This window comes from Pelodiscus sinensis, chromosome 6 (assembly GCF_049634645.1).
Source record: "Pelodiscus sinensis isolate JC-2024 chromosome 6, ASM4963464v1, whole genome shotgun sequence".
In the NCBI taxonomy this organism is placed as follows: Eukaryota; Metazoa; Chordata; order Testudines; family Trionychidae; genus Pelodiscus; species Pelodiscus sinensis.
The window spans coordinates 89,726,650-89,754,172 of NC_134716.1; the positions used below are offsets into that span (position 1 = coordinate 89,726,650).

Here is a 27,523-nt window from a genome sequence, read left to right on the forward strand (position 1 = left end):
CCAGTGGACCCTGAAGTTTGGTCGGTGCCAAGGATGACAGTCCCAACAGATCATGTTCTTACACCAATGGAGCTGGATATTTATGGGCTTTCTTCTTAAGCTTCTGGGAGTTAGGATGTACTAAATCCTCTTAGGTTGAGATGCTGGTCTTCCTTAGAGCCAAATCAGATTTCTTTTACATAGATTTGTAGGAAGACTTGGTCTAATGTATCTAAGAGTGCTTCCTGGGAATATCCTGCCAAGGGTCTCTGGGAGTAGATTCTCTGGCACCAGTACTGGACTTAGCAGCAGGGCACTCACTTCTTGCTGAGTCAGACCAATGTAAAGGGCAGGAGATTCCCAGCCTACATCCAATGAGACCTCATGGGCTCTTCCATGAGGTGTTTTTAGAGATGGCATTCCTGTTCTTCTCAAGTATGGCTAAGGAGAGAGTGGCATATACTATACTCACTGTAATGTAAGCATCTCCAAGGTCTTGGAGGCAGTGCTGCTGGTTGTTTCTGACTGAGAAGGATCACTGGAAGAAAATACAGAGTTTAAAGCTTGGGGACCTGGGCATAGTTCAATACCCGCACAAGACATGGGGTGGAAGAAGTGTTTTCCCCCCTAGATTAATATATGGAAATGCTAATACTATTTACAAAGTTAAATATTCTCTTAAGGAACAAAGTACAGACATTGTAGTTCTAACTTGCACCATGTGGCAATCAGAAGGAACTGGAGAGGCTATTGGTCCATCCCACCCATTTTCCCCTAATTTGAATGATCAAGGTGAGCCAACCATGCATGGACCAACGAACACTATTGGGCATATCATCTGGAGCCCACAGTGTAATATAATATGGATCATCATGCAAAGAAGAAAAATAGGTTATGAAAGTGGGTCATGTCTGAGATACATTTTCATTGCTTGTAGGGCATGCCCTACCTATATTCAGTATTGTCAAAGTCAGTTGACACAACTGTGAAGGATGCTAGGAGTTCAAGGCTTGTATATGGCAGCACTCTCAAAATCAGCAAAAGTCACGATTAGGAGTTTGTGCAATTTTGAGGTCTAGAGACTTCTGAGCTTTATATTAACCAAAAATAAAAAAAAATCTAGATAGCAAGACAGTAGTCCACAATAAAAAGAGTTGGGTTTGATTACCTGGCTCCACTCGAGCTTTGATGCTCAGTTTTGCAGGATATAGGAAGGTCTCTGGTTACTGCACAGTCCTGAAATACTGGTACATTAGAAAATTTACCAGCATTGCCCGGGTACTTCAGGGCAGGGCTTTGGGGATGTTGGGGAAAAGTGCTGGAGGCTTGGCAGGCACTGCTGAAGGCAGGGAGGTGCAAGAGTGAGGTTTGAGGGGTCCCATCCATCATGGATGCTCTCTTCCCCCCCCCTTCCCCCCCCAGCCACCATGGGCCTTTTCTCTCCAGAAGGGGCCCTTACTCTCTCTCCCAGCCAGCCACCCCTCCTGACCACTAGGGGCCTCTTCCCTCCCCAGAGAGCCACAAAGGACCTTTTCTCTGTGTTCTTTGCTGACATTTAGCTCTAATTTACCCTTAAATGTCTTCTAAGAGCCCAGCAAGCAGAAGAAGTGTTGGTAATGCTGCTAGACAATATTCACCTCCCATTGTTTGTCAAATTCTCTGGTTTGGCTCCCATCAGGTCCCAAGTGTGCCAGACTAGAAAAGTTCAACCTATATTGATCTTTGTAAGGCCTTGATGTGGCACCTGATCATATATTGTAAGGTAAGTTTAACTCCCAGCTAATGGAAATAGCTATGGATGACAAGAATGCCCTTGTTTTTGGAAACCAATCTCCAGTCTGGAAAGCACAACACAACCACAGATGGGGACAATATGCACAGATGCCAAGAAAGCTAAGATAAATAGAGGTGAAGGATTTGAAAAGTTGCTGAAGAAAAGGTAAACTGCTGAGTAACTGGAACAAACCAGTCCTAATGCACAGGAAGTGGATCCGCCCCCACAAAGCCCCATGAAAAAGCAAATAAGTCTTAAAAACTGTGTGGAACTCCTTGCCAGAGGAGGTTGTGAAGACCAGAAATTTAACAGGGTTCAAGAAAGAGCTGGATAAATTCATGGAGGTTAGGTCCATCAATACTTATTAGCCAAAACTGGTAGGAATGGTGTCCCCAGCCTCTGTTTGTCAAAGGTTGGAAATGGATGACAGGAGAGAAATTGTTGAAGCCAGAGTAGTCAGATTTGAGGTATCTCCTAGCTCAGTGATAGGAACAGTTGGTTATCCAAGTTCTTCTGAGATTCCCAGACATTCCCTAGCAATAAAACAAACCCAAGTGGAAACAAGACCTAATTTACCTACCTGCATTTTTAATAAATGATAAGCCATTTATTCAAATTACAATGCTTGTTCAAATTACAATGCTTTTCCCATTGGTTTCAAGATAGAGCAAATTTCCAACTGTCTTAATTTCTCTTAGTTTCTGTATATGAAAGGGAAATTATAGCCTCAATGAAACAATGGACATAGCCACAATTCATGTTTAGAGCTCCAAATGGTGCTAGTATTTTTTTGTACAAATATCTATAAAGAATTACCTTTAAGTGTCTTTACATATTTTAGAATCAGAGAGAACTAGAAGGGACATCAAATAGGAATGTTAAAATTAGATTAACCAACTAATCAAATAGTCGATGGAATTTCCATCAACTGTTCGATTAGTTGATAAGGGCACTTCCACTCTGAAAAGTAGCAAGAGCTGGCCTGGCTTTTGCTACAGTTCAAAGGTGGAAGTGCCATGCTGCGTTTTGCCTTTGAAATGTACAAGAGCTCCAATAGAGGCTCTTGTGCATTTCAAAGATTGAAATGATGCATGGAGCCTGTGCCAGTGGGGGACTCTGAGTACATTTCCAAGGTGGCTGGCTCCCCTCAGCACCCTCTCCTCTCCTCTCCCCTTGCTGCCTCTTTCTGATAACAAGGGGGGGGGGGGAGGAGTGACTAGTCAATTAGTTGCTTACATCCCTAACCTCAAGGGGTCATCAAGTCCAGTCCCCTGCCCTCACTGCTGGACCAGAAACTGTCTAGATCATCCCTGATAGATGTCTCTCTAACCTACTCTTAAATATCTCCAGTGATGGAGACTCCACACCCTATCTAGCCAATTTAGCCAGTGTTTAACCACGTTGACAGTTAGGAAGTTTTTCCTTATGTCCAACCTAAAGCTCCCCTGCTGCAGGTTAAGCCCATTGCTTCTTGTCCTCTCAGAGGCTAAGAACATTTTTTTTCTCCTTCCTCCTTCTAACACCCTTTTACATACTTGAAAACCACTATCATGTCCCCTCTGTCTTCATTTTCTAAACTAAACAAGCCTAATTCTTTCAGTCTTCCCTCCATAGGTCATGTTTTCTAGACCTTTAATCATTTTAGTTGCTCCAACTCTGGACCTTCTCCAATTTCTCCATATCTTTCTTGAAATGTGCTGCCCGGAAGAGAGGGTTACTCACCCTTTGCAGTAACTCATGTTCTTCCAGATGGGTGTCCCAGTGGGTGGGCCACCTTAGGCGTGTAGGCACCTCAGCACGCCCAGCCAGAAGATTTCTAAAGCAATGCTTGTGGATAGCCTGTTGGCGCATGAGCAATAACCCTCACAGATAATGTGCATGCGCAAGCCCAAATCCCCTTTGTCCCAGTAGGCACATGAGAGGATGTCCCAAAGCAGAGGGGAGGAAGGGCAGGTAATGGAGCACCCACAGGGACACCCATCTCAAAGAACTTCAGTTACTGCAGAGGGTGAGTAATCCTTTCTTCTTCTTTGAGGATGTCCCTGTGGGTGTTCCACCTTAGGTGACTATAAGTAGTGTGTCCATTAGAGGTGAGTGCTTCGGTTGGCATCGTGTCTTTATGGACAGCCATCAGGATGGAGTTCTGAATAGGGCTGCCCTAGAGGGGTATGTGTTGAGCGCATAGTGGGTCACGAAAGTATGGATTTACAAATAGCTAACAGAGGAATGCCCCGGATGTATGCAGTTGATACAGCCATGGCTCTGGTTGGCTGTGTCTAGACTGGCCAGTTTTTCCGGAAAATCAGCAGAGCATGAGGTCTGCATAGGCGGTGCCGTGGCTATCTTGAGTTTTTGTGCCACAAGATGCTCAGGCTTGCTAGCCTGTTTCAGCATTGAAGCCAGGTCCTGGGACCCTCGGGGCACAGTGGGTGATCACAGCCCTGGCAAGCTCTTGTCCAGAGCTCCCACAGGGGACAGAACTGGCTTGGAATTGTGGGATTGCCCTTTCTTGGGTGAAGGGGATTCCCTGCTTGCATCTGCATGCAGCTTCTTAGATTGTTTAGAGGTTGCAGAGCTCACAGCTGAGGCAGCTGAAGCCACATTGTCTGACATCGCTGCTGAGAGATTGTAAGCGGGGATGCAAGAAAATCCCAGAGATTATGTCTGGTCAGATCACTGTCCCAGCAAAATAGCTGTCTCGCTGTATTCATTGCGGCAATCAGGGCTATGTGAAGAACGCTCTGAAGTTCTCCGTGTTTCCCCCCTTAGGCAGCGAAGATAAGTGAACGCCTGTCTGGGTGGAAAATATTCAAGCAGCAAATATGTGGCGTCTGCGCACCGGCCACTGCTGTGTATGCCTGTGATGGTGAGGGGGATCTTAGGAGAATGTTGTAGATAGTCTCTTCAGGCGGATAAAAGATTAAAAGAATAAAAATATCAAAAATGAGTAAAAACACAAAGGGGAGAGCCCATGTGGGGCAATCCCTGCAAGAGGAAAGTGGTAGGTAGTGAGCCTCCTCTTATTTGTGGTTCCATGGTTTGACGCAAAGAATCTTCTTTTTCCCTTCAGAGTGAAGGAGAATGGTTTTAAAAGGCTGTCTGACTAAACACTAAGGTAAAAAGGCTACCTAACTAATTGAGGAGCTCAATGCAGAGTGCACTGCGAGTTCCAACCAGTGCCAGAGGTGGCAGAGAAGGAACTGAGGGGATCGAGGCTTGCACATGCACATTAGCTGCCTGTCACGAGGGTTATTGTGCATGCGTGAACAGGCGATCCACAAGCACTACTCTAGAAATCTTCCGGCCTGGCGCACTGAGGCACCCAAACACTTAAGGTGGAGCACCCACAGGGACACCCTCAAGGAAGAACTGGACCCAATACTCCAATTGAGGCCTAATCAACACAGTAGAGAGGAAGAATGTCTTCTTGTGTCTTGCTCACAATACTCCTTTTAATGCATCCCAGAATCATGTTTGGTGTGGTGTGTGTGTGGTTTTTTTTTTTTTTTTTTTTTTTTTTTTTTTGCAACAGTGTCACACTGTTGACTCCTGTTTAGCTTTGAGGTCCACTATGACCCCCAAATCTCTATGAGCAGTACTCCTTCCCAGACAATCACTTCCCATTCTGTATGTGTAAAACTGATTGTTTCTTCCTAAGTGGAGTACTTCGCATTTGTCATTATTAAACTTCATCCTGTTTACCTCAGACTATTTCTCTATTTTTTGCATATCATTTTGAATTTTGATCCTATCCTCCAAAGCACTTGCAACCAGCTTGGTGTCATCTGCAAACTTAATAATCATATTCTCTATGCCATCTAATAATTGAAGATACTGAATAGAACCAGTCCCAAAACAGACCCCTGCTGAACCCCACTTGTTATGCTGTTCCAACATGATTTTGGCCCAGTCCTGCAACAAGATCCACTCGAGCACATTCCTAAGCTGTTACACAGAGTCCTACTGGATACATGTGACTCTGTATTAATTGTGATTAAGGATGAGATCTTCATTATGCAAATGTTAATATAAAACTACAGAAAAATATACTCTAAAGAACTTTAAAAAAATTAAATGAGTCTATTACACACAGCTTTAAAGAGCATTAGTTTATTATCTATTCTCCGTGTGTTACCTCAGAACAATCTAATTATATACAAAAATTTGGAATGTTGGATAAATGCTGATCAATAAAAACATTGTTTCATAGCCACTGACAAGGAAATAATTCTAAAAATCAAAGTAATACAGCAAATCAATCAAAGGTTTGATTCTGTGTGTTGCTTATTGCTGTTTGTGTTTATATAATCCTTTCAAGTATATACACACTTTTTAAACTCCAGTCCAAAAAAGGAAGTCAGAAAAATATTTACATAATAAATACACGGGAAATTTCATTATGTCAGTTGAACTGATTCTTTAATGAATTACAATGGAAGAATATGGAGATGATTTAAACTTTATTAATTCCACACTTATGTTGATAAATTTGATTTCATTTTGTATGAAAATATAGGCTAAATAACTTAGATATGGTTCTCTTCCTCCTGTATTTTAGATGGACTAATTAAATAGCCCTCTCTCTCCTACTCTCCAAAAATATGTGGTGTTTGTTTTTAAACCCCTATCAATTTTCAGCACATTTTAAAAAACTCTCCAATATTTTCTCTGTAAACCAATTAATACCATTAATATTTTATTTCATGATTAATTTACTAACTTTTTGAAGACAGGCTTTGGCCAAGTATTAGCACAAGTACTAAATTCCTACAGTTATACCATAGCCAAATAAATGGTTTGGTAACAGAATTCTTCTGCAATAGACAGCTTTAGAAATTAGGTACTTGACCCACAGTTTAAAATTTGTTAACATTGATGAAAAATATTACAGCACTTACAACAGCGGAACCCCTAATTAAACTATTTATACCTACTGTATAATGTACACAAAGTTAAAATAAGTCCAAGATCAGTAAAGAATCAGTTCTAGTTTTTGGACTTTTCCCTCCACAAAGTTTATGTATCAGATCAACTTAAATTAGGATTTATCTATATGTATTCCCTTTAAAAGGCAGAATGTAATTAAAAATAGTATGATTAAAAGCAATGAAGATGTGATCATTTTGCATTGTCAATAAAAAAATAGAGAAATTAAAAACTCTTAGAAAAAAGGAACGCTGAAGCCTGCCATTAAATAGCAATGTTTTTGTTCTTTTCTGTAAAGATTAAAGCACACAACGTGAATTTTATCAAAATACAGCACACTTCTGCTAACATTAAAAAAAAAATCAATTCCTATGTAAATATTACTGAAAATCAACTAAAAAAATATACAAAGAGTTGTTAAAGGGTTTCAGTTAACATTATTAAAACTATACATAGTTCAAAAAGCAATAGATAACAGTTTCGAAAGAAGTGCAATAATATTGGAGTTCACGTATTCAAAAAGTACTGCCTGTTTATACCAGCTAGCTAGGTATAATTCCTTTTATGTTCCAGCTCATTTTTTCCAAAAACTAAAGTGGGCTGGTGTTTGAGCTAGCTTCATTAAGAACATTTTATTACATATGGATTGAAAAATCACTTTCTACCAGTTTAAAACTATTATCTTATATTTGTTAATTAAAAATTAATTGCAACAAATGAATATTGCTCCAACGATAGGCTAATAATTAGCCCTAATTAAAAACAGCTATTGGTCTTCTATGGCACTTTTCCCTGGTCCATAACAACCATGTTTTATTTACTACTGCAGATTATGCAGTCTCTACTCAATTACATAGGGAAAAAAAGAGAAAGTTAATGTTTCTGGCAAACAAAAGTAAAATCAAATACTTCATACAGTAATAAGGAACAAAGGCAGTCTGTGGTAAATCACTATTACATTAATATAATTAGAAACCCTTTAATGACTCTGAATTGTCTATTTCACATTTAATGTTACCTGTAGGAACAGCCCTTTAGGAAATATCGTTATAAACTAGTGGGTTCAAAGTACTCCATCCTTTTGCTCTAAAGTTACCCACAGCAATTATCCATCACTGTTCAACAGTTTCACAAACTTGCTTTGGTTACCTAGCTCCATGCGTATTGTTGTTTCCTTTTAGTTTAACAAGGCAATGCAAGGCCATACAAAAATCAAGATTACTTTTCCAATCTTTTCCTAACACATTTACTGTGTGTGTGTGTTGTGTGTTTTACAGGCAACATGATCTTAGAAACTGGCCATTTTAAGTTTTCTTTTTCTAAAAAAATCTATAAATAAGTTTAAAATGGAATACTTATTATAAAGAAGATAGAAGTATCACCATTTACACACAATCGAGGATTTCCATGGCAGAGAGAAAATTCTGGGCATATCTCCATAGTACAGTTGAAAAAATATTGTGTATGCAATGAAAAAAATAGAACTTGAATCACACATAGCAAATGGATAGTCAATGATAATGATAGGAACAAATCCTGAAGAGCTCACAAAAATGTAATTATAGTCTTCCTAAAAAAGACATTACTTTTTTATTGCATTATTCTATTGGTAGACGTACACTCCCAGAGTAACCAAATATTTCCTTCCTTCTTGATTCCAGATATTGATGGCAAACAGTTGTTCACTAGGCCTTTAAATTAACCCAACCAACACCAACTTCCATCTACCCATTCATCTACACAATATGCACATAGCAAAGCCAACATTTCAAATCTCTTGCCCACATCCAGAGAAGTGGTTTCACGTTAATACCCAGTGAATAAAAATAAAGGCAATAAACAGCTACAGGAAGACAGCCCTGCCATCTGTCCACTGGCTACAACTGAGGCTTCTCACAGCCTTGCACAAAGTTTAGTAATGTGTATGAATTATCCAAAAATAAACCTACCATCTGTACAAAAACAACACAGGTTTGTTCTTGGAGCAGTGATCCTTGATTGTTATAATGCTTAAAAGGTAACCAGAGTTATTCACCATACGCATTTCAAAATGTTTTCTGTATGTTCTATACAGTGGTTCTTTCCTCATAACCACGAGTTCAATATTTCATTACTGTACAAATTTTGATAATATTTTTTCAAATTTCTTTCATATATAAAAATAATCAAAATATTCAGTGTCCTACAAGTCTTTTGATGAATCTTGTTGGCTTTTCCCCTTTGTCCACAGTATTTATGAAGAAACCTCTCGCAAAATAATGAGTTCCACTGTGTTCTGAAAAGTCTTTAGTAAGGACACCGCTTGTCCATGATCAATGTTGATGAAACTGTATCCATTAGCCTAAAGAGGAAATTATATTTTTAATTAATAATGTCCCCACGACAGGTTATTTGTGACTTGAGTCTAACAAGAAGTTGTCTTTAATTTTAGCAATAAAACTCTCTAGGTTTTCATATTGAGTGTTGATGGTTTGGCAGAAACATCCTACATTCTAAAATAAAAAAGTGACATGATCTGCATGTGTAAGTGTTTGGAAGAATTTTGCTCCAAGATTAGCAATAGGTACACATTTTCCAGCTACTCAAAATGGAGGAACCAGAACTGAAAAAGCATATAAATCCCATCTCTGTTTGACTGTACTAGAGAAAGCTAATAAACAGTACATTAGTGCCCTCTCCCAGAAAAAACACAAACGTACCCCCCCAAAAAAACCCTCATACCTCATTATGATTAATATTGTGCACCACAGTTTATAATCTAGAAATGTGGTGGATTAAGTCTTTTGAAGGGTGACTTTTTATTTTTGAAGGAGGAGAGAGGATTTTACACCTACTGTGCAACTTTGATGGTCCAGATACTAATTATTTTTTAACAGGGGTCAGCCCATATACATTTGTCAGGAAGCAAATTAGTTACTGTCTCCATTCTCAAGAGCTCTGACTCTTCAGCAGTATTTCAGGAGCCACCTACTTACTACTTTGAGGTTTGTCCTTCATTTTCAGCAATTACAATTTTTTCCGGGATATCCACCTTTGTTATTCTGTGAGCTCTGCCCTCTGTACAAATCCAACTGACTCATTTTCCAAATCAAGGGTGTTTCTTGGTCCTCATCAGTATAACAGGTGCAGTGTTCACAAAATAAGAGGTCACTTCTTAGCAGTGATATCAGAATAATGCAAGCAGCTTTTTCAGACACTTAATTCCTTCATAAAAAACAACCCAACATGTAGCCAGTACAACAATGGGAACATTTAACTTCTTGAAATATATATATATATATACTCAATTTGCACACAACTATTTAAACCTCATGCAAAGTCAGGCAATCATTTACCTGAAGCTGCTAAATCTCATGTCCAGACTTATATTCTAGGTGGCTTTATGTTATGTTAAGTAACTTAACACTGTCTATCGACATGATTTTACTTTTTTAAATTGTTTGTTTTTAGGCTACATTGTAATTGTGATACTAATATATCAGAAAAATACTCAGAGTTGAACTGGTTTTCTAAGACTTCTTTTGGAAAATATATCGCTAAACTTATGTATTAAAAAAAAAAAGTAAGTACTAAAACTGAATGTAGTCTGCCACTACTAGCCATAAAAAAGAACATCACAGAGTGACAGAACAAACATACAAACAAGGACTATGTATATTACACAGAACTATTACAATTACATTACCTGAATTATTTTATCTCCAGGCTGCAACAGTTTGGATGCTGGTCCTTCAGGCTGTACTCTGGTTACAAATATACCCTGTAAAAACAAATGGAGAACAGGGGGTAAGAATACTTCATAGATATTGGAGCAACTTGAAGTCTTTGTAACTTAAAATATTCTTGTTTTTTTTCAATACTAAACAGAAGAATATGTGAAATACTGAAAAATAGATTCATTGCCTTTTTTGATTAAAATCTTTTCACAGTGTGACGGAGCACCCCCTTCTCCCCCATGCTTTGTGAACTGGACTCATGGACATAAATATACATAACTCAAAGGTGGTTTGAGCGAATTATTTCATGTCACACATCAATCTTCATGTAATGGTCTGCTGGTTCTGTTTATCTTACTCTGTTGTATGTATCATTTGTGTGTGGAAAATTAGACACAGAGAGTGGGGAATAATTTGTGAGTTTTCAATGTGTGAATGGGAGACATGGAGAGTGTTACCCACAACTTCTAGATGAGCCACTGTAAAACAATCTTTTGTCCTTAAGTCTGAGCAGTGGTTGGTAGGGAGTGGCCTCAACTCCGTAACAAAAGGAATAGGAAAGGAGAGTCCTGGGTCTTTTGGTTGGGCTGCACCTGAAGGAAGGAGCCTGAGACCCCAGGGTGGGGAAGAGAGCCCTGGTTTAGAGTGGCAGCTGGAAAAGAGGTTTTAGGGTGAGTTTAAGTTTGCACTGAGGTTTTCAGTGGTTTTGTTTCTTTTGATTATTTGTAACCTACTTTGCTCTGCCTACTTTCTCTTAATACTACTTAAATCCTACTGCTTCAACTTAATAAAACTATTTTTATTTTCTATCAAACCCAGTGTAAGCGATTGTTACCTGGGGTGGGGGGCAAAGAGTGTGCACATTCTTCCTTTCATTGCTAAAGGGGGCTTATATAATTCTTTGGGGTTTGATCCCATCTGGGGAGTACTCTCTCAGGAAGCTGGGCCCTAAACTGCACTCTCTTTGGACCTGAAGTGGTTCAGTGTTTATACTGCTTCTGAGTTCCAGTCAATACTATTTGGAAAGGTAATGTGTTCTAGTGAATTGGAACAGACTGAAAACCTGAGTTCTGATCTTACTCATCACTGATTCCATAGCTGTAATAGACAAATTATTTAAGCCTTTCAGCTTTAGTTTTGTCATTCAGTAATAAATCGTAGGGTGCGTCTAGACTGGCAAGATTTTGCGCAAAAGCTCTTGCTTTTGCGCAAAAACTTGCCAGCTGTCTACACTGGCCGCTTGAATTTGCGCAAGAGCACTGACTTTGTAATGTACAAAATCAGTGCTTCTTGCACAAATACTTTCACGCTCCCACTCGGGAAAAAGCCCTCTTGCGCAAGAAGGCCAGTGTAGACTGGGAAGAACTGTTTTGCGCAAAAAAGCACCGATGGCTAAAATGGCGATCGGGGCTTTCTTGCACAAAATCGCGTCTAGACTGGCCACGGATGCTTTTGCGCAAAAGCACTTTTTGCGCACAAGCATCCGTGCCAACTTAGATGCGCTTTTGCGGAAATACTTTTAACGGAAAAACTTTTCCATTAAAAGTATTTGCGCAAAATCATGCCAGTCTAGACGCAGTCTTAGTGTTTTGAACACAAAAAGTACTATATACATGCTCTAGTTCTAATTAAAAACCTCACAAGTGTTTAGGAGATACTGTTTTGAGCACAAAGAAAGTGATACTTGCCAGGTTATTATATTTAAAGTACAGTGTGCAAAACAAATCTATTTTAAGAGTTGTTTTAAAGGTAAAAGAAATCTTAAACATATATATAAATATATATATAAAATACTCACATCATCATCAGGTCTGAAAGGATTTCCTCTGCCACCAACTCCTCCTGATATACTAAATCCTAGCTCTGGATCTTTTTCAATTCTCACTCGAATCTAACAAAGTAAAATGGACTGCACTGAAAGCTCAGATACACAGAAATGGAAATACTAATTATTTATATTATATCGTCTAAATATTATAACTGGAATGATGGCCAAAAATGAAAGACTTACATTGATAAACTACTAGCTTCCATCTCAGTGTTTTTCCTTTTACTATTTTTAATATCTGATTACAGTAACAGACATGTAATATATCCCCAAAATGTCAATGATCAAAAAACAACAGTAAACTTCTCAGAATTCTGATTAATATTCATACAGATGTTGTGATATAATACCCTTCAAATTAACAGTATCTAATGGGATGTAAATATGCAGGAAAAAAGTTAACTGGTTACATAGTTTAATTGCAATTGTCTAACTGGTTAATTGGCTGGGGTCTGGTTAGCCAGGTGGACTCCTCAAACCCAGCCACAGTGGGGGGGGGGGGAGGGGGAGGGAGAAGTAGGGTTTCCAGCTGGTTTAATAAAAAATACTGAATCTCCCCTCCCCCCCCCCCCCCCAAAAAAAAAAAACACTGGGAAAAAATGCAGTCTGGGGGAAAAAAAGGAGGGAGACCCAAGTTGTTAAGCAAAAAAAAAAGGGGGGGGGGTGGGTAGACCACAGTTATTAAGTAAAAGTTGCACCACTCCCTCTAGTCTGGGGCCACACGCTAACCTCCAATGCACCCATCCCTCCCCCTGAGCCAGGCTTCCCTAGCACTCCTCCCCCTCCCCCATTTCAATGCACTCACCCCTGCCTCAGAGCCAGGCATCCCCAGTGCCAGGAGTGCCCCCCTTTGCAGAGCCAGGCCCCGGAAGAACGGGATGGCTGGGTAAATTAATCTTACTTTTAAAGTGGCTGTTTCTGCCACTCAGCTTGGCTGCCTCCGCTCACATTGTGTAGAGGGAGGCATCATGTGGCCAGCTCCCGGGTCTCTGCTGGTCACGTGGGTCAGAGCAGCGTGCGCTCCACTCCCACCCCAGCCCAGCGCCCCACTAGTGTGGCGCCCAACAAGTGTCCCCTCCTGCCCCCCTTCGCTATGACACTGCCGCGCTCCACACTCCGCCTCCCCTACCCCCAACAGACATGGAAGGGGAAAATTGTCCCCGCCGGACTTCCATCCAAGGGAAACGGGAAATATCAGACATTTCACATGTCCGGTATTGCTGGATGGAGCCCACAAATACCGGACTGTCTGGGTGAATACTGAACACCTGGCAACCCTAGGGAGGAGAGGTTGCTCTGGCCTGCGAGATGGGGTCCTGTGTGCCACAAGAGGAGGGAACTGCCATTAGGCCACACCACAAGTGGGAGACTGCTCAGTTCAAAAGAAATAATAATATCTCAAATTTGATTTCTGGTAACAGCATGTTCAAACATAAAAACATAGCCATAATACACAAGTTTTATGGTATATTAGTTTAGTTAAATTATAGCAACACTTCTTAAGGCTGTTAGTGCAGAAAAATGGAGCTATACGCCAACTGATTAAGCTAATCTGCACACGTGGAAAATAGGTGCTCTCTCTTCTATATAAGCTTACTCCCCTCTTTCTTCCTGGCTCATGCCAATTGAACTCCCCATTCTGGCTCTTGCTTTGAGTTTCCCACCACAAATAATACCATCTCTCCTCTCTTGCTGGCTCCCTCACTCCCACATAATCCCATTTTTCCCAGGTTCCCACAATTTATACTAGGCAAAGCTTGATCTCCAATCCATTTCTGGTCACAGGAATATGACTAGAAATAATTACTGCCTACGTACCACCACTCTATACAAAATACTGCCTTGTGCTCTTGCCGTATCTTAGTGGTTGTGGGCAAACTGGGCCTATGCTCTAAGTCAGTGGTCCCCAACCTTTTGAGGTTGTCGGGCGCCAGGGGGCGTGGCTGTTTGCCCGCCGGGCGCCAGGGGGCGGGGACACTAGCGCGCCCGGGGGCGGCCCCCCCCTTGCCGCGCGCCCCTGGGTGGGCCCCCCCATAGCCGCGCGCCCGGGGGCAGGGCCCCCTCCAAGGGCCGCGCGCCCGGGGCCGGCGCTCCCCCCGCCGAGTGCCGCGTGCCCGGCGCTCCCCCGCCCGCCCAGTGCCGCGCGCCCGGGGCCGGCACTCCCCCCCCCCCCCCCCGCCGAGTGCCCGGGGCCGGCACTCCCCCCCTCCCGCCGAGTGCTGTGCGCCCGGCGCTCCCCCCCGCCCCGCCGAGTGCCACGCACCCGGGGTCGGCACTCCCCCCCTCCCGCCGAGTGCCCGGGGCCGACGCTCCCCCCCTCCCGCCACGCGCCCGGGGCCGGCGCTCCTCCCACCACGCGCTCCCCCCCGCCGCGTGCCCAGGACTGGCGCCCGGCGCTCCCCCCGCCAAGCGCGCTCCCCCCGCCAAGCGCCCGTGCGCCATGTGCCCGGGGCCAGGCCAGCCCCGAGCACCTAGCGGGCGCATTGAAATGCCCCCGCGGGCTCCATGGCGCCCGTGGGCACCGTGTTGGGGACCACGGCTCTAAGTGATAGCTCCACGGTCAAATCTTAGAGGACGCCTACCAATCTCTGCGAATTTCAATGTCCTAGAGCAGTCCTCCAAGACTAGGCATGGGCAATAATTTTTGAGCGGGGGCCACTTAAATTTCTTTTTAAGTGGTCACAGACCTCGAGTGGAAGGAGCAGAGCCTTTAAATAGCAGTTGAAAGGGCTCGCGCCTTCTCTGCAGCTCCCAGGCATCACATTAACTAGAGATGGGAGCTACAAGCCTTTTCAATTCCTGCTATGTAAAGGGCTCGCTGCTCCCTGCTTGCTGCTAGTGGGTTGCCTGGGAGCCAGGGACAAGTCAGCCCTTTCAACTGCTTCTATTTAAAAGGCTCACGCCTTCTCTTGGGCTGTTGCCTGCAAGCCATGGAGAAGGCCTGAGCCCTTGAAATAGAAGCAATTGAAAGGGCTCATGTGTCCCTGGCTCTCTGGCAACGGGCTATTGTGGGGCCGGAGTTGCGACCCCGCAGCTGTCTGGGAGGTGCAAACCCTTTAAATAGAAATAGTTAAAAGGGCTCCCAGCCCCGCTGCTAGTGCGTTTCCTGTGAGCCAGGGACACTCAAGCCCTTTCAACTGCTTCTATTTCAAGGGCTCAGACCTTCCCCATGGCTGGCAGCCAACAGCCCCAGAGAAGGCGTTGCCTGGCAGCTGTGGGGAAAGTGTGAGCCATTTAAATAGACGCAGTTAAAAGGGCTTACACATGGCTCCCAGGGAACATACCAGCAGTGGGGGGCAGGAGCTGCCAATCTTTTTATCTTGTTTTATTTAAAGGCCTTGTGCCTTCCCCACAGCTGCCAGGCAACGTGTTGCCTGACAGGCGTGGGGAAGGTGCGAGCCCTTCAAATAGAAGCAGTTAGAAGGGCTCACGCAGCTCCAGTGCCTATGCAACAAGTTAAGGGGCAGGGCCTGGAACAGCAGCATGAGCCAGATCCAAGCCCTAGCTGGGCCGCATCCAGCCTGCTGAGTGGCTTTTGTCCACCCCGTCCAAGATGTTAAATATAGCAACATGGTATACAGCCACTCCCCCACATGACTCTCTCCCAATATTGCTCTCCCAGTAATATCAGGAGATAGGAGCAGGTGACTGGAAAGAGGCTCCAGAAATCAGGAACTTTCCATCCTACAGGGAAACTTAGCTCTGAATTATCATCTACTGGTATTCCTAGAATAAGGAGCTACCAACTGAGGCAGAATAATGCTTTTAAAGTTTCAACTAGTTTTCTCTTCTATTATATAATGCAATTATCAGGGCAGATAGCACTTTCCCTAATATGTGGTACTATACCTTCATCTCAGTGTTGTGGTTTTTTTTGTGGGGGGAGGGAGAAGGAGTAAAGGGTGTTATAATGTCTTCAAGAGGGAAGGAGGAAGGGACTAGGAAAAAGTTAAGTCCTGCCTGCCTTCGCTGAAGTTGATATTTGAAGGGTTCCAGTAAATCCTTTGATTTCTATAAGAATTACAGCTATTTGCAAACCTGCAATTATTTCCTAGATGCTTTCTCTAGTTGCATATGTTTCTTCTTCAGGGACCAACAGAGAATTCTCTTTTCTGCCCCTAACATCTTGTGCCTCCGCTTGCTTCTAAGCTCATCTGTTCCTCCATTTTTGGAATGTTGACTTCAGGTCATTAATAAAAGACTGCTGCATCACTAACATGTGTAGATGTGGAAGGCCTTATATGTTCTTGTTGCCTGAAAGTCACTTCACAAGGAAGCAAGCATGTACGGGTTTCAAAAATAATCTCATACGGTGAGTAATGAACAGCTAGTTGGTGTTATATACAAATATGACAAAAGGTACTATTGATAGCATTATCCACCAAAATAGTAAAAATTCTGTGCCAAAAAAATTCTTCAAAATTGTACATTTGTCAAAATAATATCAATTTCAATTATTTTGGTAATTTAATTCAAAATACCTATCAGAAAGTATGTCTGTAACAATACAGACCACAAAAAAGATTCAGGAAATGTTTTTTTTGACAAACACATTTCTTACTAGATATATTAATACCAAACTATGTAATAATTCAAAAATCTATTTCCTGCATCCCACAGAAGCAGTGCAGAGGATTCAGGGAGTCAGGGGTAACAGAAGAGCTGAGGGAGAGGGAAGTAATTGCTGGCAGTGAGTCTGAGAGTGAACCTGTAGGATTGCTGGGTATGTGCGAGGGAGAAATATGAAACAGGCTGTTTTGGGGGGAAATGGTGAAAGGAATTGTTAGGGAATTGGGGATCCTCACCATGCAGACCCTGGCTAATTGCTAGCTTCTCTCATTCAGTCAGGCACATCTGTTCCTGTCCCGATGTATTCCTATACCCACTCTTTCCTCTATCCTCATGTGGCCTTGCACCCTCACACTCACTGAGCTCAATGGCACCCAGTAGCTTCTGAGCAACTTGACCTCTCATTGTTTCCCTTCGCCTCCCTGTCAGAATTATTTATTGGGGGTGAGGAATCTACATGGGAAATCGAAAAGGTATCTTATGCATGTAACCAAAGGTGTGGTTTATTCTTTCCACCCTCCTATTACTTGTAGGGTAGGCAATACTGGTCCTGATGTTGGTGATCTGGAGCTGTCAAACTGCAGGTATGATTTCAGGCAACCATTTTACTTTTAAGAGTAAATTCCACTCTTAAATTTCAATGAGCTACAATGCTCTCTTGCTGGAGTTAAATTCCTAAGCTATTTCTGTCACCTTCCATTTAGTTGTAATAGTAATAGTAGAGGTAAATAAAATAATACCATCTTGCACTTATGGCTACCAACAACACAGAAATCATATATTCAAACAAATGCTTATTAAAAAGCTTTCCTCTTGACTTTAATATTATTTTTTATTCTTACCTCTTGCCTTGCCATCTCATGGCCTTGCCTGGGAGAGTACTGGGACTGAGTATAGGGAGGCTGATGGGCAACTTTCAGCATCAGATAATCAATTAATTGCTCTCTAGAGGGATGTCTTGCCACAGATGCTTGGGGAGGGGGATGTTGGACTTGACTATAGTTTGCCTGAGGCCTGGGAGGCTGGCACATCTGCCCATTTGTCAAAGGTATCTGAATAAAACATGAATAATCTTTAAATCATAATATTTTATAACATGAATCTTCAATTTTTATTCAATTATTTCAATATTTTTCATAGTAACTAGTCATAGCATTTTTGTGAGCATTACTAAACCTCAGTTTTAAACATATGCCACTATATTTTTATTATAATTATCAGTAATAACTTATGAAGAAGATAAGCATGTAAAGCAAAGCTAACTTGAATTCTTATCTGCTGGAACAGAATAGAGTAAGTTGCTTCCTCGAGCTTTTTTAACACTTGTTTTAATGTAATTCTTTCCAACCCATGTTTTTGGTGATATCTCTAACACAGTTGTTCTCAAAGTGTAGTCTGTGAGCATCTTGCAGATGGGCCTCAGGCTTGGCCCCACCCCCCTACAGCGGGGAGTCTGCACTAGTGCTCCAGTCCTCCCCTGCCCCCATGAGGTTGAAGTGCCAGTGCCAGCTTACTGCTGTGTGGAAGGGGGAAATGGAAGGGAGGAACAAGCCTCACAGGCTGGATCTATCTTGTGAGGGGAGGAAGTGACTCCATGCACTGACACTCCCTACCCCCCTGCTGGGGAACAGCAATGCAGGAAACTATTTGTCTAGAGGCTTTCCTCACTCCTTAGCTGAAATCATGGTCAATGGGAGCAGCAGGGAGCAGTGCCTGGAAGCAGCATGATACACAGACTCAGGAAAGGGGCCCCCCTAACCTCTTCATGCCCAGTCCCCTACCCCCAGTCCCTTCACAGATACCCCTCCCACCGAGACCACGTTCTTGCACCCAACCTCCCGGCCAGACCCCCTCATCCCCATCCCACTGCTGAAACCTCCCTCCCACCTAGACCTCACACCCCCACCCCCTCCTACATCCAATTTCTTATCATAGATGGTTGGCAGGTGGTCCATAGAAAGGTTTGCACTGAGCGGAGTGGGCTGTGGATCAAAAAGTTTGAGAACCACTGTTATAACAGTATCAGAGGTTGGTTTACACTGTGAAATTATGTATTATTTCTTTTTTTATTCACAAAATGTGCATATCAATTGTAACTCTGAATTACTCATACACAAGAAATTTAATAATGCTACAGGGGTGTGACTGCTAAGACAAAATGTTTATTTAGTAAATTCTAATTATGTCACTGTTGGGTATGTTTTCCACTACCACTTAACATGGCAAATCTCTTCCACTAAAGATCTCACAACTAAAGATTTTATGAAATCTTAATTTCAAAACTATGGTGAGAATCTTTCCCGTATATATTGTTCTCTGGTTTGACTTTATCTATTGATTCGATACGGCAGACACTAAAGTGATTAGTGCCGGACAGAAGTATCTGTAACTATCTAATTAAAATTAATTCACTAAAGTTGCAGCTATACACAGCAAAACTTTTTACTGAAGGACTTCTAGGTGATTAATTTGTACTGGAGCACAATGTTCATGGACAAGAACATCTTCTTACCCTTCGCTCCCCCCACAAAAAAAGCCTACTACATGTACTCAGTACCCTAATATTGTGGTATCTCTTGTAACTCAATCTCCCAGTCCAAAACCACCATCATCTTCAATTTTTCTAGTAATCACCACACCTATCCTGAATTTGTGTGTCAGATATACCATACTAGCATACCCAAATACTAATAAAGTTTTATTTTCTCTAACTTGCAAATAACTGAAATAAGTATGTAGGAAAATTTCAGTTTCTAGTCATGCTGTCAATTGTCTTCTGTATCTCATTACTGTTCTGAGTAAAGTGAGGTTCTACTTTGTAATGTGATTCTGAAAAATAGCCATCTGGGGTTTAACAGATATTGTTTAATTTATTTACCTAAAAAATTGGTTAGGTTTACAAGTAAAAATAGGTTTTTTCCCCTAAACTACCAGCTATAAAAATTAAAACATAACTGAGAAAAAAGTTAAGATTTTTCCTTCTACATCATACCAATAATAAAAGTTTATAAAAGCCAAAATCTGCCCGATTACAATTGTGCAACCTTACTGCCTTAAATGGATTTGCACAAATGCAGTTACTGGAAGCTAATAAATTATTGACAATCCAGCTCACTTCCATTTATCTATATTGTACAAAATATTCAAGTCCTGAACTGAAACTTATTTTTGCACATATTAAGTAAATGCAACTCTGAACACACAGGCAACAGATGTACTGCATAAGGTAGTGCTACTGTCACCATGAAGAAAGTGGAAGCTTTCTGTAATATTTTATGACTATCTTGCCAGTTTATTACTGTGATGTTTACTGTATGCATATAAAGGGTTAATGATGGGATAGCCACAACATGCGAAAAAGGAGACCTTTTAACAGCTACTCTGCCAGTACCTGACACTATCAAATACCAATCCCTTTGAGGGCTCAGTCTGATTCCCTGGATAGCCTACTTGAAAGGTACAGGAATACAAGGGGTAAGATGAGGTTTTGAGATAAGGTGAACCCAGATCCCAGGGGCTGAGATGTCTGCAGTAAGATAGGCCTGCCTAAGACTAAGTGAGACAGATACACAAGTAAACCATTGATTGTGTTACAAACCCCTTTTTTCTGTTTTGTCTCTATTCTTAAAATTAAACAATTTGTTTTAAAAACGCTATTCGGGTTGCTGTGTCACTTTGGAAAGGAAGGATTGCCAGTACCAAACTGAGTTGGGCAAAAAAGAGAACCTTATCATTAACATCTGGAGAGAAAAATCAGTTATTAAATTATTTTGTAACTTCTAACTACTTGATGCACTTTTTTTTGTCTGTGTAATTTAGGATAAAAGCTTAAAAGTTTTTATTATTATATGTTTTGAGATTTATCTATCTTTCAGAAATATTTTTATCCAAATTTCAAAGTACACAAATTTCAAGTACACTGTAAATCTCTGCAGTACTAGGATGAGGTCTTCACCCCCCACTCTGGTCCCTTTATATGCCATAAAGGGGCCATACAAGTCTGCCCCCACACTGACCCTTTAAGGGGTTAAAACCCAGCCCTGCATGAGGGCTGGAGCCATGGAGCAAGCAGCTGCAGCAGACAGCTGCCAATTAGGGCCCAGCTGTGGGCTGTATAAATAAGGGCTCCAGGAAGGAGAAAGAGTGAGACTCACTCTTGCTCTGACTGGGGAACAAGAGGGACCTTGCTGCTAGGGAAGCTAGAGGCTTCCTGATTTAGAAACACAGCTGGGGAGAGTAAAGCTGGGCTGGGGAAGCTCTGGCAAGGCAAACTCCCAGGCTGCAGGGCCTGAAGCAAGGCCTTAGGGTACAAGGGCAATGGGGAGACAAGTCAGGATAGGCAAAAGCAGCAGGTCCACACTCATCTGCCAGTGATGAGGGGCCATTTCAGACTGCAGTTTGCCCTTGTGACCGGGCCTAGAAGAAGACTGGCAGCAGATCACTGAGGCAAGATGGATATAGAGGGATGGAGGGTCTCCAGAAGAGAAGGACTCGAGTGCGGGGGCACTGCAGTCAAATAGTATCCAGGTAGGAGGGGCACCACAGTCTGGGAGAGATGTGGGCCCGGACCTAGAGTGGTGGAGAATAACTATAAAACACTGGGGCTACGTCTAGACTGGCCACAAATTCCGGAAAAGGGATGCAAATCAGGTAAGTCAGCATAGGGAAATCTGCGGGGGATTTAAATAAACATGTCCGCCGCTTTTTTTCCGGCTTGGGGAAAACGTCTAGACTGGCGCGATCCTCCGGAATAAAGCCCTTTTCCGGAGGATCTCTTATTCCTACTTAAAAGTAGGAATAAGAGATCCTCCGGAAAAGGGCTTTATTCCGGAGGATCGCGCCAGTCTAGACGCTTTTTTTCCGGCTTTTCCCCAAGCCGGAAAAAAAGCGGCGGACATGTTTATTTAAATCCGCGGGGGATATTTAAATCCCCCGCGGATTTCCCTATGCTGACTTGCCTGATTTGCATCCCTTTTCCGGAATTTGTGGCCAGTCTAGATGTAGCCTAGGTGAGTCACCAACCAGAAGGGGGCACGTCAACACAAAAAATGCTAATTTCCTAAGTGACCAGCAGGAGGCGCTCTTGGTGGTGAGGCCTGCCCTGTTACAAAGTCTCAAACAAGCTGGAGGAGAATTTCCCCCATAAAGATGCCCAAAAAGGACCCATTTACAAGATGGGGCTTAGAGAGACGTTTTGGAGGCAAGGCTGAAGAGGCATGAGAGTCGGGGCTACACTTAGGAGATTCTGGGCAGCGCTATGACCCATAGGGTGCGCCAAGTGAGCTGTCAGAACTTCAGCTCTTTGGGACACTTAAGTTGTACTGGAAACATCTCCCAGAAACAGAAGGGTGCAAAGATGGCTTAAAGCTCCATTAGTCCTTCATCCCGTGCCACAAATTCTATATTATGCCTCTTAAGCAAATACAGATTTTTGCTCTCCTGTGTCAGCAATTTACTAGCCCAATTTTTTCATTATATGTAAATAAATCTGGACATGTTTTTTAAAAAGTTCATTCTCCTTTGTTTAGCATTCTAAACTTGTCTGCCACATGCAGGAGTCTGTGTGCCACATGCAACCCCTCTGTTATTGAGAGATCTATTATTAAAAACCTTCCCCATTAATTTTCCCTGACCATACGAAAACAAAAAACAGATCACTTTGAATTGTTCCGATGACATGATTTCTTATTTGAAGAATGATCTCTTTTAAGGTCATATGAATTATCATAACAAATATTTTGGTAAAAATCAAAATGTCTTTTAGATTTAAAAACTAGTGAGCAATTCCAAGTGTAACTTACTCTACTATGTTTTAGATGTACATTTTTGTGGGGGATGACACACATAAATATCGTAGCATATAACACATTACCTGTGCAGCTATTTTCTTCATACTCTCTGGAGGAACATCTTTGAGACTAAGTGTGCCAGATGAATAGTTCTGCTGTCCTGAAATGAATACCTCCTCTTGGCATGGCTCTCCTGGGGTACATGTCTGGGGATGCTTTAAACAGGATAGAAACATGTAAGCAAATATTTCCTCAAATCATCAAAATGTTTCAATTTTTACATTTATTTTTAGTTTCTAAGAATGCTAATCATATCACCTGAGTTTGCATGGGGACCCAGAAATCCATAAAGCTTAACCCCAACTTTAAAAAAATATTACAACTGTTGAATGTTTTAGAGCCACATAACACAGGTGGGTCACAAGAAAGGTGAACAATGCATGGACTTGAAGGATTAATACAAGTCTCTTGTTGACAAGATTTAAACAACAACAGATTTCAGGTTATTCAGTGCTGAGGCTTCCTTCATCATTCTTACCAAACTATGTATCAACTTAATTTGCTTGATTGCCTCTAAACATCTTTAGATAAGGTTTGCTTTACCAAACATTGAAAAAGAAATGGATAAATCCCAATTTGGTTCTCTTTAGACCTATATCAAATTCAGAGGCCAAGGATCATCATCTATAGCAGCTCTGCTTACAGAGGAGGGCAAAACAGAAAACATTCTTATAGCTTTACAGCCATCTATCTGAGGAAGCCAATTAGACAAATTGGTTTGCAAGTTGTATTACCTTGTAAAGAAAGTAGAGTATATGAACTCAAGGCAATTAAGTGTTTGGCTTCAGTGCCCAACTTGTAACTCAAGTTTAAACTATTTTTATAATTCTGACAATGCTTTCCATGTATAAAGGGACAAAATTCTAATGATTTATTTAAATATATATTTCAAATGACCTTTTCCCCCTTTATATATTGCAGTAGCCTATTGTAGGTACTCACACGAACAATGTGCACACCAGAACCTCTTCTGTCTGCAGCACTCAAGGCAACACTACCCTGGCTGCCATGCAGATCCCTAGAGCTGCCATAGTGAAAGCTGCTAACTGCAGCATAATTGGAATTAAAGGACCTAGACAGCATGCTCTGAATAAAGAGGGGACAGATTTAACACAGAGATTAGTGCAGCATGCATAAATCACAGGACATGTTATACACAGACTTATACAGACATAGATTTCATATCATGCAAAAATAAATATCATGCAATTGAATTAGCTTTGGCATTGGGAAATACAAAAAAAAACCCTCAGACACACTTCATTTACATGTATTTTTGGTAAATTAACATGCAACCCAACACAGTATACATACAAAATTACATGTAAATAAGGCCATTCAGATGTATATGTGCTCAGGAAAACAATATAGATGTTTAATTCATCTAAATTATCATACTTCAATTATTACCAACATATCACATAAGTATGTTGATAGAAAGGAAAAACTGACAGCTAAGATACACCTGTGCTGAAACTAATTCTCAGAAGAACCATTATTTTGTCACAAAAGTTTTCAAGATTACTTGTCCAACAATGAAAATTTCTTCAGCCATAGAATTTTTTTTCTACCAACACAAAAGTAACACAAAATAAATAACATGCACTCTGACAAATGTATTGAGCAGAGATTAATCTAGCAGGGAAAGACCTCAACAGTATTGGCAATGGTTTCAGAAAGAAAAACAGAAAGAGCATTACCACTTTACCCACCTGGAGTGTTGGCAAGATAAAATAAATGAAGGAACATGGGCATCCAACATAAAAATGGGGAAGTCCCCAAATTAACCAAACTGACAAATGAACTATTCCTATTTAATCACTGGCATTGAATCCACTGCATGATATTATTTGCATACAAGAATATTACTTTCATAATGTTAAGGATATGATGGGGAAAAATCAGAAGCCAGGAAATGCAGTTTTGCTTGTTTCTATGAAATTCCTGTGTGATTGTTTTCTGTTTAAAAAGGTCTCATAGAAAGTTCCAAATTTATGATTTGACTAAGATAACTATAACCACTCTTCGGTGAATACATTTTTTGTTTTGTTTTTAAAATGCACATATAGTGCCGATGTTTGGAATACATACTAGTCACTACACAACACTACAAAAAGTGTTCCTGTTACATCACACTTGAGAGGTGCCAATGACCATTGGGAGCCTTCTAAATCAGCAATGCCAATTAGGACTACAAGATTCTTCTTATAGCACTAATTTTTTGGAAACCAGGACATAAGAGGTTGTACAGTCCCCAGCTGTCTCACTTTGTTTTGCTAAACCTGAGAATACAATACCAAGGGAAAGCAGAAGATGGGTGATTAATTTGTATCTGCTGAGGCAACATTAAGAAATCCAGTTACCTTTCTTCAAATAATCTCTTACTTATGATGGCCTCTACATATTTCCATTTGTGGGAGCATTCTAATTAAAAAATTGGAAAAGGGGAAGAGTTCTAATTAAACAAGGATTACAGTACTGCCCTTCCAAAGTGAGCATGAGATCTAAATAACAAGTTTTTTTTAAAAAGAGCTATGTGAACATGTGGGAAAAAGTCCAGGTGGCAGCCTCAAAGATTTCTATCGTGGAAACTTTACAGATTCAGGCCACTGATAGGCTGCATCTAGACTGGCATGATTTTGTGCAAATGTAAAAGTTTTTCCATTAAAAGTATTTGCGCAAGAGAGTGTCTATACTGGCATGTGCTTTTGTGCAAAAGCATCCGTGCCAGTGTAGACGCTCTCTTGCGCAAGAAAGCTCCTATGGCCATTTTAGCCATCGGGCTTTCTTGCGCAAGAAATTAATGTGGCTGTCTACACTGGCCCTCTTGCGCAAGGATACTTGCGCAAGATGGCTTATCCCTGAGCAGGGGCGTCGGAATATTTGCGCAAGAACCACTGATTTTGTACATTACAAAGTCAGTGTTCTTGCGCAAATACTCGCGGCCAGTGTAGACAGACAGCAAGATTTTGCACAAAAGCGGCCACTTTTGCGCAAAATCATGCCAGTCTAGACACACCCATATTGTCTGAGGTAATGAAGAAAGCATTAAGACCTTGAGATACTAACATCATAGCTAACACACACATACATACCCACACTTGTACCAAAAATGGTCTGACATCATCCTGCTCCTTCCACTTCTGACTAATAAATCATAGTAAATGCTAACAAAAGATGAAGAACATGTTTAACAGTTGAGAGCAAAGAAAGTGTTTATACATTTCTTTGGGAAAAGTACAGGAGGAGGTTTTTCAACTGTTATTTATGGTCACCAGATCTTAGGAAATCTGTCAACATAGCCATGTGCACTTCTGAATAGAAACCTATGATCCATGGCAACACTTTATCCATTCTCTATAAGAGCATCAGATCCCCGGGTGGAGATACTTCACTCTAGGGATGTTAAAAATCATGTAAAGGAGTAACCAGGCAACTGCTGAAAATCCACACTTTGGGCTCTGCAGTGTAAAGCTTAGCCTGCAGTGAAGCCACCCTGGGAATGGGACTGCCAGCACTTGCCGGCCTGGCTCCCAGGGAGGAGGCTTAGCTGCCACAATAAAGCCTCCTCCCTGGAGCTGAGCAGGCAGCCCTTGCCCACCCGGTGCCTGGGGAGGAGGTTACGCTGAGTGTAACAGACACCGTTAACTGATAAGCATTTGCTTATTACTTGAAAATCCAGTAAGGATTACAGATGCTAGGGTTACTATCCTGAACTTGTTGAACTAGTGGTGGTCTAGGAGAGGGCACCATCCCCCTTTCTTCTTCTGGACCAGGAAATATCAAGAAAAAAAATGAAAACCTGCCTTGGAATTCTAAGGGAACTACACTTGCTACAAAGTGTAGGAGGAAGACCATTTCCTTTTTGAACAATCTCTTGTGAGTAGGGTCCCAGCCAGAAGTAGAGGATAGAGCAGGAGTAGCCAACCCGTGGCTCTTTGCTTAAAGAAATGTGGCTCTTGCTAGTTCTGCGGTTCTTACTAGTTCTGCGCCTGGACGGCTCACAGCTGGCTGCTCTGGAGGGAGAAGCGTGTAGCAGCGGCAGCTACGGGACACAGACATTGGGTTAGAGCGGGGGAGGGGGATTAGGGGTGCCTGGCTCTGGAGGAGGGGGAGGGCTTTGGGTTAGAGTGGGGAGGCTGGAAGTGCCTGGCTCTGGGGGAGAGAAGAGGGATTGGGTTAGAGTGGAGGATTGGGGGTGTCTGGCTCTGGGGGAGGAGTGGGGCATTGGGTTAGAGTGTGGGGCTGGGGGTACCTGGCTCTGGGGGAAAAGAGGGGGATTGGGTTATACCGGGGGAGGGAAGCTGAAGTACCTTAAACTCAAAGTCTTCATGGATGCAGAATAAGGCAACCAACACAGATGTCATTCTTAAATTCCAGGGCAAAAAAAGAATTGGCATATACCTGGTTTACACTGTTTCTTTAAAGAAAATTCAAGGGCTATTGTTTGCCAGACTGAAGCAATTATTCTGAGATACGAGTCTCTCCCTCATTGTTTTTGAACCTCTCATATTTGCAGTCTGGGACAGAACTGAATTTTTAGAACTATAAAAAGTTATAATCTTCATAAATAAAAAAAAAAACCACGAGGAAACAATACCAGAGATCAACAAGCTGGAGTGAAACAGGCACTTCAAATTGTGCTAATTTACTTCTCAGTTCAGTTTAATTTTAAAAAACTCACAGGACATAATAGGGCAATAGTGTTAAATTTAAAATACATGGTGGGGATGCTTTATTTTTAGTGTGAGAACATTACTGTATTTTTAAATATATTTTTTTAATTTGATGTTTGTTCCTTGTCAAGTTCTCTGAAGATCTATGGACTGGCCGTGAATTTTTTAAAGTGACTAGATACTTTTTTATTGGTTTTTGTCTGAAA

At 41.7% G+C, this 27,523-nt stretch overlaps 1 protein-coding gene across 6 annotated transcripts in view; it reads right to left on the minus strand.

Annotated features, from left to right (window-relative positions):
- Positions 1-5,847: 5,847 nt before the first annotated feature.
- ERBIN (erbb2 interacting protein) overlaps positions 5,848-27,523 on the minus strand; it is a 250,724-nt gene continuing 229,048 nt past the window's right edge. For 4 of the 6 annotated variants that reach the window (XM_075932365.1, XM_075932362.1, XM_075932363.1 and 1 more), the window contains 6 exons: positions 23,584-23,727; positions 22,665-22,796; positions 17,635-17,844; positions 12,194-12,286; positions 10,365-10,439; positions 5,848-9,020 (listed from right to left, as the gene is read on the minus strand). In XM_075932365.1, coding sequence (XP_075788480.1) covers positions 8,913-9,020; positions 10,365-10,439; positions 12,194-12,286; positions 17,635-17,844; positions 22,665-22,796; positions 23,584-23,727 — 762 coding nt within the window. In that variant the 3' untranslated portion in view covers positions 5,848-8,912. The remainder of the gene's footprint in view (positions 9,021-10,364; positions 10,440-12,193; positions 12,287-17,634; positions 17,845-22,664; positions 22,797-23,583; positions 23,728-27,523) is intronic. The other 2 variants (XM_075932367.1, XM_075932366.1) reach the window with 2 other exon arrangements.